The sequence below is a fragment of the Hyla sarda genome, chromosome 5, assembly GCF_029499605.1.
Source record: "Hyla sarda isolate aHylSar1 chromosome 5, aHylSar1.hap1, whole genome shotgun sequence".
In the NCBI taxonomy this organism is placed as follows: Eukaryota; Metazoa; Chordata; class Amphibia; order Anura; family Hylidae; genus Hyla; species Hyla sarda.
The window spans coordinates 295,288,242-295,302,972 of NC_079193.1; the positions used below are offsets into that span (position 1 = coordinate 295,288,242).

General features: G+C 41.0%; 1 protein-coding gene across 1 annotated transcript in view; it reads right to left on the minus strand.

The window, feature by feature from the left end:
• Positions 1–14,731, minus strand: part of CA8 (carbonic anhydrase 8) — a 158,223-nt gene that overhangs the window by 2,909 nt on the left and 140,583 nt on the right. The window contains exon 8 of the mRNA XM_056522013.1: positions 3,541–3,696. Coding sequence (XP_056377988.1) covers positions 3,562–3,696 — 135 coding nt within the window. The 3' untranslated portion in view covers positions 3,541–3,561. The remainder of the gene's footprint in view (positions 1–3,540; positions 3,697–14,731) is intronic.

Below are 14,731 nucleotides of genomic sequence, written 5' to 3' on the forward strand. Positions count from 1 at the left end.
TATAATCTCAGTAATAGAAGCAATATAAAAACCAATTGTATTTGTTATAGTTAAAAAATTATTAACACAAAATTCCACAGTTAAATTCTACCCAATACAAAATAGGATAAGGGATAATAAAAAAAAACATTTTTTTTTTATCCTTTTACATTTAAGTAAACTACAATATTCTTCTTCTTTTGCTGGTGTATCCTATCAATACACAATAGTACATTGGCCTGAATATACAGTATTGGTAGGGATGAGCAAACTGAACCCGTAGAATCCAAGTTTGGTCAAAAGAGGGTTTTGTGTGTCTTTTGTGCACTGTTTCCTGTTTCTATGCCCCAAAATGCTTGCAAAAAGCCACTGCTTCTTCACTTTCCAGGCACAAAACCTATTGCTACTCCTAAAAAGGGTTAATTTGTGAACCATTTTCAAAAAGCCATTGCCTCTTCCAATACAGCTCTGTGTGCATATAAACACTGGCAGGCATCTGCCTCCAAAAAAAGGATAATATTTGGACATTATTTATTTATTTTTTAAACCAAAAACGAGAGAAAGTATACATGCTGTGGTAAAGTGTATGGGAAAGTGGTGGATGGTGGATGAAGTGTACAATTCACCTGGTTTCCTCAGCCAGACATGATAAAGAAAATCCAGAAGTTTATATGCTGTTTTTGCAGAGCATAGTCTGCTAGGGCTCTTTTGTTTTAGTTACATGAGCTGGATTTCCTGGACTGGAGGACAGGTTGAAAGTAGGTTCAGTCCACACCCCTAGTCCACTACGGGTTTCCCTAATCCAAGGTGTTTTCAGGTGAGGCTACCTGTGCTGATTGCTAGGGAGGAAGCCCTATAGAAGAGGCTGTTCGGGTTTGAGAGCTGGAGAGACTGAGATGAGAAGCAGCCACAGCCAGAACTGCAGCTCCAACCTACCAGGTCTGAACCTTCCTCAATGGACATTTTGTGAGTTTGCACGGGGCAAGACATTAGGCCCACAGTAGGATAGTGATCAGGTTTCCAGATATTTAGTTAGAGCTGGACAGGCTCAGGTTTTGTTTGCACTGTGCTTTGTGCCTAAAATCATTTAGATAAACATCCTCCTGGACATTTGAAACCTGCTGCCTGTGTGAATACGGTGAATTGCTGACCCCACCGTGTGAGCTTTTCTCTACAATGCACTCACTGCAGGGCAAACATCAACCCGCCCGGGAGTCCTGGATCACGGGACAAGGCAGCGACGGGGAGGATCGCTCATTAATTTTTAAAAAGCATTAAAAAAATCAGCTTGTGCAGTGTGTTTTTATTCAATCTGTTAGTTACCTCCGGCTGCCGTCTGTTCATCCATAGCCATACATGTTGCCTTAACTTCGAAATTAGCACTGCCTTAAAAACAGCTCAGAAGGATGTACACTTCTCAAAAAATAAAATAAAGGGAACACTTAAACAACACAATGTAACTGCAAGTCAATCACACTTCTGTGAAATCACACTGTCCACTCAGGAAGCAACACTGATTGTTCGATTTGCACAACAGCATGTGAAATTGATTGTCAGACAACAGGTAGAAATTATAGGCAATTAGCAAGACGAAATTATAGGCAATTAGCAAGGCACCCAATAAAGCAGTGGTGCTGCAGGTGGTGGCCACAGACAACTTCTCAGTTGCTATGCTTCCTGGCTGATGTTTTGGTCATTTTTTAATGCTGGCAGTGCTTTCACTCTAGTGGTAGCATGAGACGGAGTCTACAACCCACACAAGTGGCTCAGGTCATGCAGCTCATCCAGAATGGCACATCAATGCAAGCTGTGGAAAAAAGATTTGCTGTGTCTGTCAGCGTAGTGTCCAGAGCATGGAGGCGCTACCAGGAGACAGGCCAGTTCATCAGGAACTGTAGAGGAGGCCATAGGAGGGCAACAACCCAGCAGCAGGACCACTACCTCTGTCTTTGTACAAGGAGGAACACTGCCAGAACCCTGCAAAATGACCTCCAGCAGTCCACAAATGTGCATGTGTCCATTCAAACTGTCAGAAACAGACTCCATGAGGGTGGTATGAGGGGTTGTGCTTACAGCCCAACATCGTGAAGGACATTTGGCGTTTGCCAGAGAACACCAAGATTGGCAAATTCGCCACTGGTGCCCTGTGCTCTTCACAGATGAAAGCAGGTTCACACTGTGCACATGTGACAGACGTGACAGAGTCTGGAGATGCCGTGGAGAACGTTCTGCTGCCTGCAACATCCTCCAGCATGACCGGTTTGGGAATGGATCAGTAATGGTGTGGGTGGCATTTCTTTGGGGGGGCCGCACAGCCCTCCATGTGCTTCCCAGAGGTAGCCTGACTGCCATTAGGTACCAAGATGAGATCCTCAGACCCCTTGTGAGACCATATGCTGGTGCAGTTGGGTGCCCTGGGTTCCTCCTAATGCAACACAATGCTAGACCTCATGTGGCTGGAGTGTGCCATTCCTGCAAGAGGAAGGCATTGATACTATGGACTGGACCGCCCATTCCCCAGACCTGAATTCCATTGAGCACATCTGGGACATCATGTCTCGGTCCATCCACCAACACCACGTTGCACCACAGACTGTTCAGGAGTTGGCGGATGCTTTAGTCCAGGTCTGGGAGGGCATCCCTCAGGAGACCATCCACCACCTCATCAGGAGCAGGTGTTGTAGGGAGGTCATATGGGCACATGGAGGCCACACACACTACTGAGCCTCATTTTGACTTGTTTTAAGGACATTATATCAAAGTTGGACCAGCCTGTAGTGTGGTTTTCCACTTTGATTTTGAGTGTGACTCCATATCCAGACCTCCATGGATTGATAAATTTGATTTCTATTGATAATTTTTGTGTGATTTTATTTTCAGCACATTCAACTATGTAAAGACGAAAGTATTTCATACGATTAGTTCATTCATTCAGATCTAGGATGTGTTATCTTAGTGTTCCCTTTATTTTTTTGAGCAGTGTATATACATTCCTAGGCAGGGCTGGTGCAAGGATTTTTGCCACCCTAGGCAAAAACGAATTTTGCCACCCTCTTGACTCTGCCCATTTGCCAAAATTGACATGCCCCATGCTGGCTGAGCGAGTGGTTTGGATGCTGGTTGTCTAACTTTCTTGAGGTAGGCAGACCGGTGCCCCCTCAAGAAGGCACTCTAGGTGGCTAACTATTTCAGCTGTGTTTCTAGGTAACCTAACAGTGTTATATAGGGCTTTTGATGCAGCTTTATACAGACATTTTTGAGCTACTGGTGAAGTACAGGTTTATACAGAACTAGTGACAAGTCATATACAATATGTACAAATGTTACTCAGTGTTTGTTATAGGTGCATGTAGTATAATATGAAAACATAGGAATCATATTCTTTGCTCTGTCCAATGACATTAAACATGTGCTAGACTTCCTATCAGTAAACTTCAACTCTTAGCATGCTTTGCCAGTTTTCAGCTAAATGTTGTTTCCCAAAAGCTTAAGAACACGTTGGAGACCACTGGTTTAGACTTTTTTTTTTAGCTAGACACCAATGTTAATATACCCACTTACAAATAAATGTTTACACGTTTTTTACTGAAATGCTGCTCGTATAATCCTGTCACTAAGCGGTTGAGTAGGTCTAAAGTTATCGGCCAGTATTCCATCACTTTCGTCCTCAAGGTCTGCTCCTTTAATGTGCATCCTCAGTCGCCTGAATTCTTCCATCTGCAAGGAAAATACACCACATTTTAAATATAACTATAGAAATGATTGCTAAACAGTGTAACAGTTTCCCAATGGTCCAAAAGAGGGGGTTAATTCTGAAGGCTTAACATCAGGTTTTAAGACTAAATGCATGTTTTCTTTATGTTTCAATTATATACAAACCTTAGACCATTATACATAGGCCATATCAGCAAAGATGAATAGCAGTTTTTTTGCACATGAACCACCACCAAGAAAGTAATATGCCCCCTGTGATTGGTATGATATAAAATGTATACTACGTTTCATAGATCGTTCAATCTAACCTTGATTACCATATTCTATAAAATTAAGTCAAGACTGATACAGCAAGCACCACTATTAGGTGCTCTAGATTAAAAGATGGTCTTTTTAGGCAATTTTCTATAGCTAATAGAATGTGGATGAGTGAACTGATTCAAACAAATCAGATTTGTGTTATATTTAGAAAATCAGTTTCATCCAAACCATATTTTGTTTGGGCGAATCAGTACAGTAACAGGGACTTCTGTCTTTGATGAGATTCCCTGCTCCTGTACTTACTGAGCCGAGTTTGTCACCGAGCCAAGTGAATCTTAAGAGTATAGTGAGGCATACAGTGTATATGCTGTGTCCCGCTGCCCGTGTTCAAGTTACTATATCTGTGAAGTCATCATGGAGCGAGAAAACCCTCTGCTACCTGTTTAACTCTGTGTATGGGGTACTATAAGTTGACCTGCAGAACTAGATAACTAGTCCAGCCCCTCTCTCCAGAGGGATGTACCCAAAAACAGTTTAGTCTGAGCCTGTTTTTTGTCAAATCCACACCTCTCCTCACTCTGTTCATGCTGGGTAGACATCCACCTAGTTTAGATTTATTATCCTAGGCTCAGTAAAGTTCAGGCCAGAGAGAGAATGAACCCCTAGTTAATTGTACCTCTTTAATGTCCTATATCCTATTTACGTCAAAGCCTGCTATAAGCAAGTTATAAGTCATGTTGCACCAACATCACACCTGACAGATCTGGGCCATTTGTGCAGTCATCACCGCACTGTATGGAATTAGGAGTATTTCATCTCTAGTCCATGCTCTGAAGGCATTGTGCTCAAGATATCAACTCCAATAAGGATTATTGCTTAGCCAGAGGAGGAGAAAGCTGAACAAGAACCCCTCCATGTACACTAGTCAGAATTAGTGCTGTGTGGCTCAACAAGTAATAGAAATTTTTCAGTGTAGCCTCATAGGGTATCATGCTGAAAACCTGTGAGTATAAATTCATGTTTTCCGCACCACAGTAAGCCAACCTGTGTAAGCCTACTACAAAAGAGATCACCTTATTGGAATTCTAAACCAGATAACTCCTTTAAATTTCACTCCTTTAAATTTAGCTACTTATATGTGATTGAGTTCTTCCATTGAATTTATCATCACAGAAAGGCTACAATACATCCTATAACATTAAGACCATAAAAATCAAAGTGCCAATTGTCCTTCTGCACCATCCAAGTGACCATAATGATACCTGGCTGTTATTTGTAGTAGTAAAGACTCAGTTCTCTTGCTACAGGTTATTTTCTTCTCCATTTTTAGATAAATTCTTTGAAGATTTCAGTAAAGTGTTATCTCTGCAGCTTTGTCAGGTTTGACATTTTAGCATCAAACATGGTAACATTTCCCTGTGATCTAAGGGAATAAATAATGTCTACAGACAGTTTGCTCCAGGTCCAATTTATAATGGAAAAACAACTTCCCCAATTACAGTATGCATCCGACATTTATCACATCACACACAAATTCATACTCTTGTGCAGCTTTGGGCCACTCTAGAAGTGTCATACATCTCGCTAACTGTGATAGAAGTATTTATTTCTTCATTATAGAATCCTTGGCTGTCATCCTTTACAAACATAATATTTTTTAATAATTGTGAATGTGACGGCAGCTGATATTTGGTATCCAGGGCAGACAGTATACAGTGTGGTCCTATTGAATACTTGGCTTATAAACCTAAGCCTCACTTCATTCCCATTCCTTGAATTATAAAAATGTACTTTCCAGATAGTTAGACAGTGCTAGTATAATGCATTTACCCTTCCTTTTTGTACATGACAGGAACATCTAATGCACATAGTTGCTTATCAAAATATTAACCATGATGTATAATACTGTATATACAGACTTAGCATTAAAATAAAATAAAAAATCCAGAATGTTAGATACATCCAGTGCAAATATATACTGTTATGTAAAAAAAAAAAAAAATGCAGTAACTGGATATTTACCCTCAAACACCATTTGCACGTTTTTATTCTTAATTCTTCCCCAACGTTTGACACCAACAGCAAATAAGTTGTAAGACACTGGGGAAGGGGAGAACTCTGTCTCCAAGCTGCCCCAGCATCCTCATGTGATGCCATAATTGTGGGGTGACAAGCAGTTTACATGACAACTGGGGGCCTAATAAAATCTCCCAGGTCTGGCAAGTTAGAACACCCCCCTTTACACCCTGCTGCAAGTCAATAATCTACTGTTCCAAAATCAACTAACAAATTATAAATACCGTACATAAAACACATTCCTAAAACGTGACCAAATGTTTGTTGATGCAGATTACATTTCTAAATTGTTCAGGTATACAAAGATGCAGGTAAAGTTCCTTATCCACTCCCATGCTGCAACATCTCAGCTCAAAACTCAAACTGTGTTCTCTAATTCTGCACACGAGGGTGATTCTCTGTGATCCCGATTTTTTCTTTGGTATTGCGTCCAAATTGTGTCACATGTTTTGTGCACCATATGATGGGACTAAAAAAATCCCAAAAACCTGACTCCATTTTCCCAAAAAAAAACAGGGTGTGGTCACTAAAAAAGGGGTGTGTTCATGAGTCCCCAGCAGTTTTGAAAAATTCCAACAAATTTACTAATGTTTCCACATAAAATGTGGTGAGTGTGGAAAACCCAACAACTCGGAGTAGTTGTAAAAACAACAAAACCTTGGGAAAAGCGCCAAATTAGTAGATACCATGGAAAAATTCCTGTCCCTAAGTGTACCAAAGTATGTGAAACCCTCTCCTTATTATTTTGTTCAGGTGTCTCAGCTGTACCCATAAAACCAAGCACACAGCCATGCAGTCTCAATAAACAAACTTGGCAGTAGTATGGTTCAGTGACTAGTAAACGTTGCACTGACAAAGTATGCCACCTTTGGTTCAATTCACAGTACAAGAGAATGTATGGTTGCAGGTGTCAGTAGTATAAAGTATGCTGAACTCTGGAGCAGTGGCGGTATGTTCTATTTAACCTCTTAAGGACGCAGGGCGTACCTGTACACCCTGCGAACGGTCCCGGTAAATAAAATGGGGTCACACCGTGACCCCCCCCCCCCCCGATCATATCGGGTTGTTCCCGGCGGCTAATGATAGCCAGAACCCTGGGCTAATAGCGTGCGGCACCTATCGTTGTGCTGCGTGCTATTAATCCTTTAAAATATGAGCCCTCATACTGGCATGTATGTGGAAAAATAAAAAAGTTATAGGGGTCAGAAGATGAGAATTTTTTCCGTATACATTTTCCTGCATGTAGTTATGATTTTTTTCAGAAGTATGACAAAATCAAACCTATATAAGTAGGGTGTCATTTTAACAGTATGGACCTACAGAAAAAAGATAAGGTGTTATTTTTACCGAAAAATACACTCCCATGGTTTTCACAAGTGTGGAAGAACTCAAAAAGCCTGCACAGAGTCCTGTCCTCAACCTCACTGAATATCTTTGGGATAAATTAAAATGACGAATACAAGTCAGACCTACTTGTTCAACATCAATGCTGACTTCACCAATGTGCTTTTGGCTGCCTAGACAATAGTTCCCACAGACACACTCTAAAAATCTAGGAGTCATTCAAAAAGTGAAAGCTGTTTTAAGCAGAACTCTATATTAACATCCATTGTTTTGGAACGGGATGTTCAACAAACTATTAAAAGTGTAATGGTCAGGTCATTTGTCCATATACTCCTGGACTTAAAGGGGTTCTCCACTGCCCTGCCTGCTGGAAATCCGCTCGCAGCATCTGGAAGTATATTACTCTGAACGCTTCCGTGTTCGAGGCCGCCCCCTCGTGACGTCACCCCCGCCGCCTCGTGACGTCACGCCCGCCCCCTCAACGAAAGTCTATGGGAAGGGGGTGTGACAGCGGTGTGATAGACTTTCGTTGAGGTGGCGGGCATGACGTCACGAGGGGGCGGGCGTGACATCTCGAGGGGGCGGCCTCGAACATGGAAGCCCGCACACAGCGTTCGGAGTAATAAACTTCCAGACGCTGCGAGCGGAGCTCCGGAAGGCAGGGCAGTGGAGAACCCCTTTAAATACATTCACACATGGAGAGTTGATGCTGAGCATCTGCGGCTGTTTAACTATTTATTTGTGTTGATTTCAGAGCATGAAAAAATCTGCTGCAACAAATACTGTACATGAGAATGTACCCCTATACAGTGGTCCCTCAAGTTACAATATTAATCATTTCCAGGATGACCATTGTATGTTGAGACTATAACTTTATGGAAACTTGGTAAATGGTTGGGAAGCTCCCAAAATGTCATCCAAAAATAGGAAAAAGTGAGGATTAAAGAAAAATAAGTAGATAACTAATACAGATAAATCAAGTCCTTACATTTAAAAGTAAGAAAGAGCTGCTCGGAGCTGTAAATCACTGTCTATGTAGAGGACAGGAGCTTTATCAGGGTACACGCATTGTCCTAAAAAAGTAAAATGAAGCTGCCCTCACCTGGAGCAGCTATCCCTGGCACTGGTAAAGAGCAGTACAGAACATGTAGTACCACCCAATACTGTAGGGGGCGCTACCAGACAGCCAGTCAGTGCATGCACTTTAGGAATGCAGGTGTTTTACAAGTAAAATGCCCATTCTGATTGGTCAGTTCTTCCAGCCTTTGACACGTTTCACAGCGCATGGTCCCATTACCTGCTGCTGCCGGCGGTCCTTGGACTCGCATCGCGGGAGGAGCCTGCATGCAAGCCCCAATTTGTCACTCACCTGGTGGTTCTCCTGCCTCAGCCTCTGCCTCTCTGCCCTGGCACGCGTGTCCCCGTCCCCTAGGGTGCATGCGCACTGGAGCTTTAAGATTTAAAGGGCCAGTGTGCTTATTAGTGTAATTAACCTGTGGCTCATTGATAAATTCCTCCACCCTCCTCACTTCCCTGACTGATCTTTGTTGCCTTGTGCATGAGAGAAAGCATTCCTGAGAATTGCCTTACTGTGTATTTGATCCTTTGCTCTGTGACTTGACCTTGCTCCTCTGCCACCTGCCTAATGACCTCCTGCTACGTCCTGTCTACGCTACTTTGCCGCCTGCCTTGACCTTCTGCTATCCTGACTACGAGCTGCCTTATCCCTCCTGTGCCTCGCATCTCCTCAGCCGCCTGTGTGGTCGAGCTGTGCCAGGAGTAGCGACCTGGGTGTTGCCTGCCACAGCAAGTCCATCCAGTTTTGCGGCGGGATCTGGTGAAAATCAGCGGCACCTTAGACTCCGCTCCCTGGTATGGTCTGAGTCATCTGCCACACAGGTCCAGCGGATTCACATCCACCGGAGTTCCTGTCTTCTGAAATGTGAGTGCTACAGTAGCATTGTATGTTGAGTCTGGTTTTAAAGTTACAATGGTCCAGAAAAGACCATTGTATGTTGAAATTATTGTATGTTGAGGGATCACTGTATTGTAGAAAGAGAATATTTACAGCACTCTTGTCAGGATCCAGGCTGGTAAGCAGGGAGGACACGGGTGGTGGATCCTCTGTGTCAGTGAGGTGATGACGTGGGCTGTACCAGGGGAACGGAATCTAAGGGGTTACTGGTTTTCACCAGAGCCCGCCGCAAAGTGGGATGGACATGCAGCGGCAGGTAACCCCCAGGTCGTTCCACCCGATAGTGACTCAACCTCACTGACCGCTAAGACAGGCGCGGTACAGAAGGACAAGGCAAGAGCAAGGTCGGACGTAGCAGTAGGTCTGGGCAGGCAGCAACGGTTTGTAGTCAGGGGCAACGGCAAGGGTCTGGGTACACAGGCAATGGAACACACAGAAGCGCTTTCACAGGGCACTAGGCAACAAGATCCGGCAAGAACAGGAAGGGGAAGTGGGTTTATATAGTGTAGGGAGTGCTTGGGACTAATTGGGCCAGGCACCAATTAATGGTGCATTGGCCCTTTAAATCTGAGAGACCCGGCGCGCGCGCACCCTGGAGAGCGGGGCAGCGCACGCCGGGACTGAGCAGAAGGACGGGGCCGTTGAGTGATATGGGATGTGATCCGCGGGCGGGCACGTCCCGCCACAGGGATCGCATCCCCGCCGAGGGACACAGAGCAGTGCTCCCGGTCAGCGAGTCTGACCGGGGCGCTGCAGGCAAGAGAGTAACGCCGCGAGCGCTCCGGAGGGGAAGCGGGGCCCGGAGCGCTCGGTGTTACAACTCTTTTGTATCAATTCTCATTATTAGGAGATTCAGTTAACAAAAACAAAAAAACTGTAGTGTTTATGGCATCAGAGACACCAAAACTGTATGTACCCTACACCAAAACTGTATGTACTTTCTTTACACAGCATCAACTTATTCCACAGGACTTTACATTACAGAGGGAAAATTCACAAACAAACAAGACATAACACAGTAACAAATGAATCAACATTTTAAACTTGAAGCTTACAGTCTAAGAATATTTGTATTTTCTTGATTGAATTGGTGGCAACACAAAAGGTAAAAGTGACCATTTTTAAGGTTGCATGATTTGTTGTGCCATGCATGAGGATTGCCACAAAAATGTAGTTCTTTGTTAATACCCTCCCAAAATAATTATTAATTATTTCTTACAAACACCCAAAATAATGCCAATATAAACTACAACTTATCCAGTCTTCTGTACATGTGGATTACAAAAATGACTCACGGAATGAAGTGACTCAAAAACAAATTGTTATTCTTTTGTAATAAAGTTTTTTTTTTTCCACATAAAAAACATATGAGAAGTTGAAATTACCATAGATCCTCCAAATAAAGTCATTTATACAGCACGCAGAAGATCATAAAAACAAATCCCCAAAACCAATGGTGGAATTGCTGTTATTTTCATTCTCCTTCAATAACATTTATCCAATCATTTAATGTATTATATGTAGTCTAGAAAGGTGCCATTAAAAATACAGTTCTTCATACAAAAAACAAGCCCTCATACAGCTAAATTGATGGAAAAATAATAAAACCCCTGACTTCATAAGACCTAAACTAAACTGTGCTGTAAACTTTGACTTTATGTTAAAATATTTCCTGTCTGTATAGTAACTAAATGTTTGGAGTAACCAGAGGCACAGAATACCATCATATGGGCCTCTAGTAAGACATTTCAACGAATATTTGGGTTCCATCACACAGAAGCTAATAAAGCACACAACTTAAATGGGCACTGTCAAATCCAAACACTTTTTATATGTTGTTACTGATAAAAATGAAAGACATTTTGTAATTGTATTTTTATTTTCTTAAAAAAAATTGCCCCTAAAAGTCCCACCACTAGGGGTCCCCATACCCACTGGGACACTAACCAGTCCAGCAACAGCATTATGCTTGTCCATGACTCATGAACAAGAGATGACTTCTGGACAAGGCTGCATGAGCAGACCCACCAATCACCTCCCACCACCACAAGGGAGGGACACGCCCCCTTACCCAGTGAGGATTTCTAGAGAGGCATTTTTATAATAAATCTAGGTGATAGAGGCATAAAAAATGAGATGAAGATTGATAGGGGATAAGTTTCAGATCGCGGGGGGTCTGACCGCGTGTTGACCACCGCACAAAGTGGCAGCCGACCCAACCCCTCAATAGACCGCTATGGCAGAGCCGGAGATTGCCGAAGGCAGCGCTCAAGCTCTACCATATGAACACAAGAAAGAAAAAGAGGACACACTATTTGATGCACACCCAAATAAATAAATATATCACATAATTTTATTAAATCATTAGACATGAAAAAGGACATAAACAATTAAAAACATCTAAAAAGGCCCACTGGCCAACACACAACAGGCGGGAACCACTCAAGGCCCCACCCAGGACACCTCCGATTGCAGAGATATAATTACACTATACCACTGGCCTAATACATATCACAGCACTAAAAATTCATGGTAACGCTGCATCCCTAACAATATTTTACATACAACCTGATCCCAGGATCTAGTATACAGAGAGAGAGCGCAGGAACAGTGGTACAAGATAAGTGATAATCAGGCAGGTGTCCCCCTAGACCCCACGCGTTTCGTCACCCGTCGGCAACTTCCTCAGGGGTATTGTGTCCTATCATCTAAATAACAGTCCTATATACATGTCCAAATTACGTAGATTAGGATCAGGAGGAGGCACAGAACGGTCCAATCACACACACACACTCTCACATACTTCCATGCTTACTGGGTTCACCCGTACTTCCTGCTTCCATCCAAAACCCTTCGTGCTCCAATGGATTACCGCATCTACGCACTTTCAATACTCCACAAAGTGAAATGAAATTATTCTAAGTTCTTGCGCACGAGCGGCATCGGGCACCTCCCTACTCACCCGTATTAGCTCCGTCGAACGCATGTGCAGACAATACTTCTTCACCTTATCTGTGCTCAGTGCTCATGCAGGCTCAAAAAACAACTATCGGGATTCTCCTACACACCCGCAGTCTGAACGTAAGCCGTACATGTGCCCCATATCAAATACTGGAATTTATACTTATATACAGGCGCATCCGACACACGTCAGACACACAAATACATAATCAAAAATAAAATAAAAAATAAATAATAAATAGTAAATACATAAATACCCTATATTATATACATGGTAGGATTACCAAGACATGATTCAACCAAAACTACTAAAAAATTTATAAACATAATTCAACATAATACACCACTGATATTAAATATAAATTCTCTCATAATTATACCAAAACCAATATATACCGTAAATAATTGAATAAAAAATAAATATATATATATATATATATATCTCATAACCATTTCATAATTTGTGAACAAGTCACAATAATACCACAACTAATACTCATATACATAATTTAAATATCATGTGTCATAATTATATCATAATAAAAAATCATGTGCGCGATTTGATCACCTCCCATAATTATCCTATAACTCAATAAATAAAGAAACATAATTCCCACACCAAATTAATTCTAAATTAATCCAACATAATATATATCTCAAATAACACTTGATCCCACCCATATCCTTAATGCTAGGTCACCAGAACAACAATAATAAATATCTCCATTATTATATTTAATTTTTAAATTAAAATTTTTAAATTTTTTATTTATTCTTCTTATATTAATACTAATTTTAGATTTTATTACGGTTATTATTTTTAATTCTTATGTATCTCTATCACCAAAACTAAATAGTTGCCAGTATTCTTCAAATATCATTGTTATCATGGTGACCCACAACAAATATTGCTAAGATCAGACCTAACAATCAGTTGTATATACACACCACCAGTACTAAATGTAGGATCTTTCAGGCATACCCTCATTCAAACATCTACCACACCTCCATTCCCTACACACCAGACCGCCATGCCTCCTCCTGACCACATAACATATTCAAATATATATATATCTCATTTATTTAACAGAATATTAAAATTGTAAATGAAAAAGCATGAAAATTAGCATATACATTTGATATGCGTATGGAATGGAGGTGTGGTAGATGTTTGAATGAGGGTGTACTGGTGGTGTGTATATACAACTGATTGTTAGGTTCTTAGCAATATTTGTTGTGGGTCACCATGATAACAATGATATTTGAAGAATACTGGCAACTATTTAGTTTTGGTGATAGAGATACATAAGAATGAAAAATAATAACCGTAATAAAATCTAAAATTAGTAATAATATAAGAAGAATAAATAATAAAAAAAATTAAAAATTAAAAATTAAATATCATAATGGAGATATTTATTATTGTTGTTCTGGTGACCTAGCATTATGGATATGGGTGGGATCAGGTGTTATTTGAGATATATATTATGTTGGATTAATTTAGAATTAATTTGGTGTGGGAATTATGTTTCTTTATTTATTGAGTTATAGGATAATTATGGGAGGTGATCAAATCACGCACATGATTTTTGATTATGATATAATTATGACACATGATATTTAAATTATGTATTTGAGTATTAGTTGTGGTATTATTGTGATGATTTGTTCACAAATTATGAAATGGTTATGAGATATATATATTTATATTTATTTTTGATTAATCAATTATTTATATATTGGTTTTGGAATAATTATGAGAGAATTTATATTTAGTATCAGTGGTGTAATATGTTGAATTATGGTTATAAATTTTTTAGTACTTTTGGTTGAATCATGTCTTGGTAATCCTAGCATGTATATAATATAGGGTATTTATGTATTTACGATTTATTATTTATTTATTTATTTTATTTTGATTATGTATTTGTGTGTCTGACGTGTGTCGGATGCGCCTGTATAAGTATAAATTCCAGTATTTGATATGGGGCGCATGTACGGCTTACGTTCAGACTGCGGGTGTGTAGCAAAATCCCAATAGTTGGTTCTTGAGCCTGTGCGAGCACTGAGCACAGATAAGGCGAATAAGTATTGTCTGCGCATGCGTTCGACGGAGCTAATACAGGTGAGTAGGGAGGTGCCCGATGCCGTGCGTGCGCAAGAATTTAGAATAATTTCATTTCACTTTGTGGAGTATTGAAAGTGCACAGGTGCGGGAATCCATTGGAGCTCGCAGGGTTTTGGCTGTAAGCATGGAAGTATGTGAGAGTGTGTGTGTGTGATTGGACCGTTCTGTGCCTCATCCTGATCCTAATCTAGGTAATTTGGACATGTATATAGGACTGTTATTGAGATGATAGGACACAATATCCCTGAGGAAGTTGCCGACGGAACGCGTGGGGTCTAGGGGGACACCTGCCT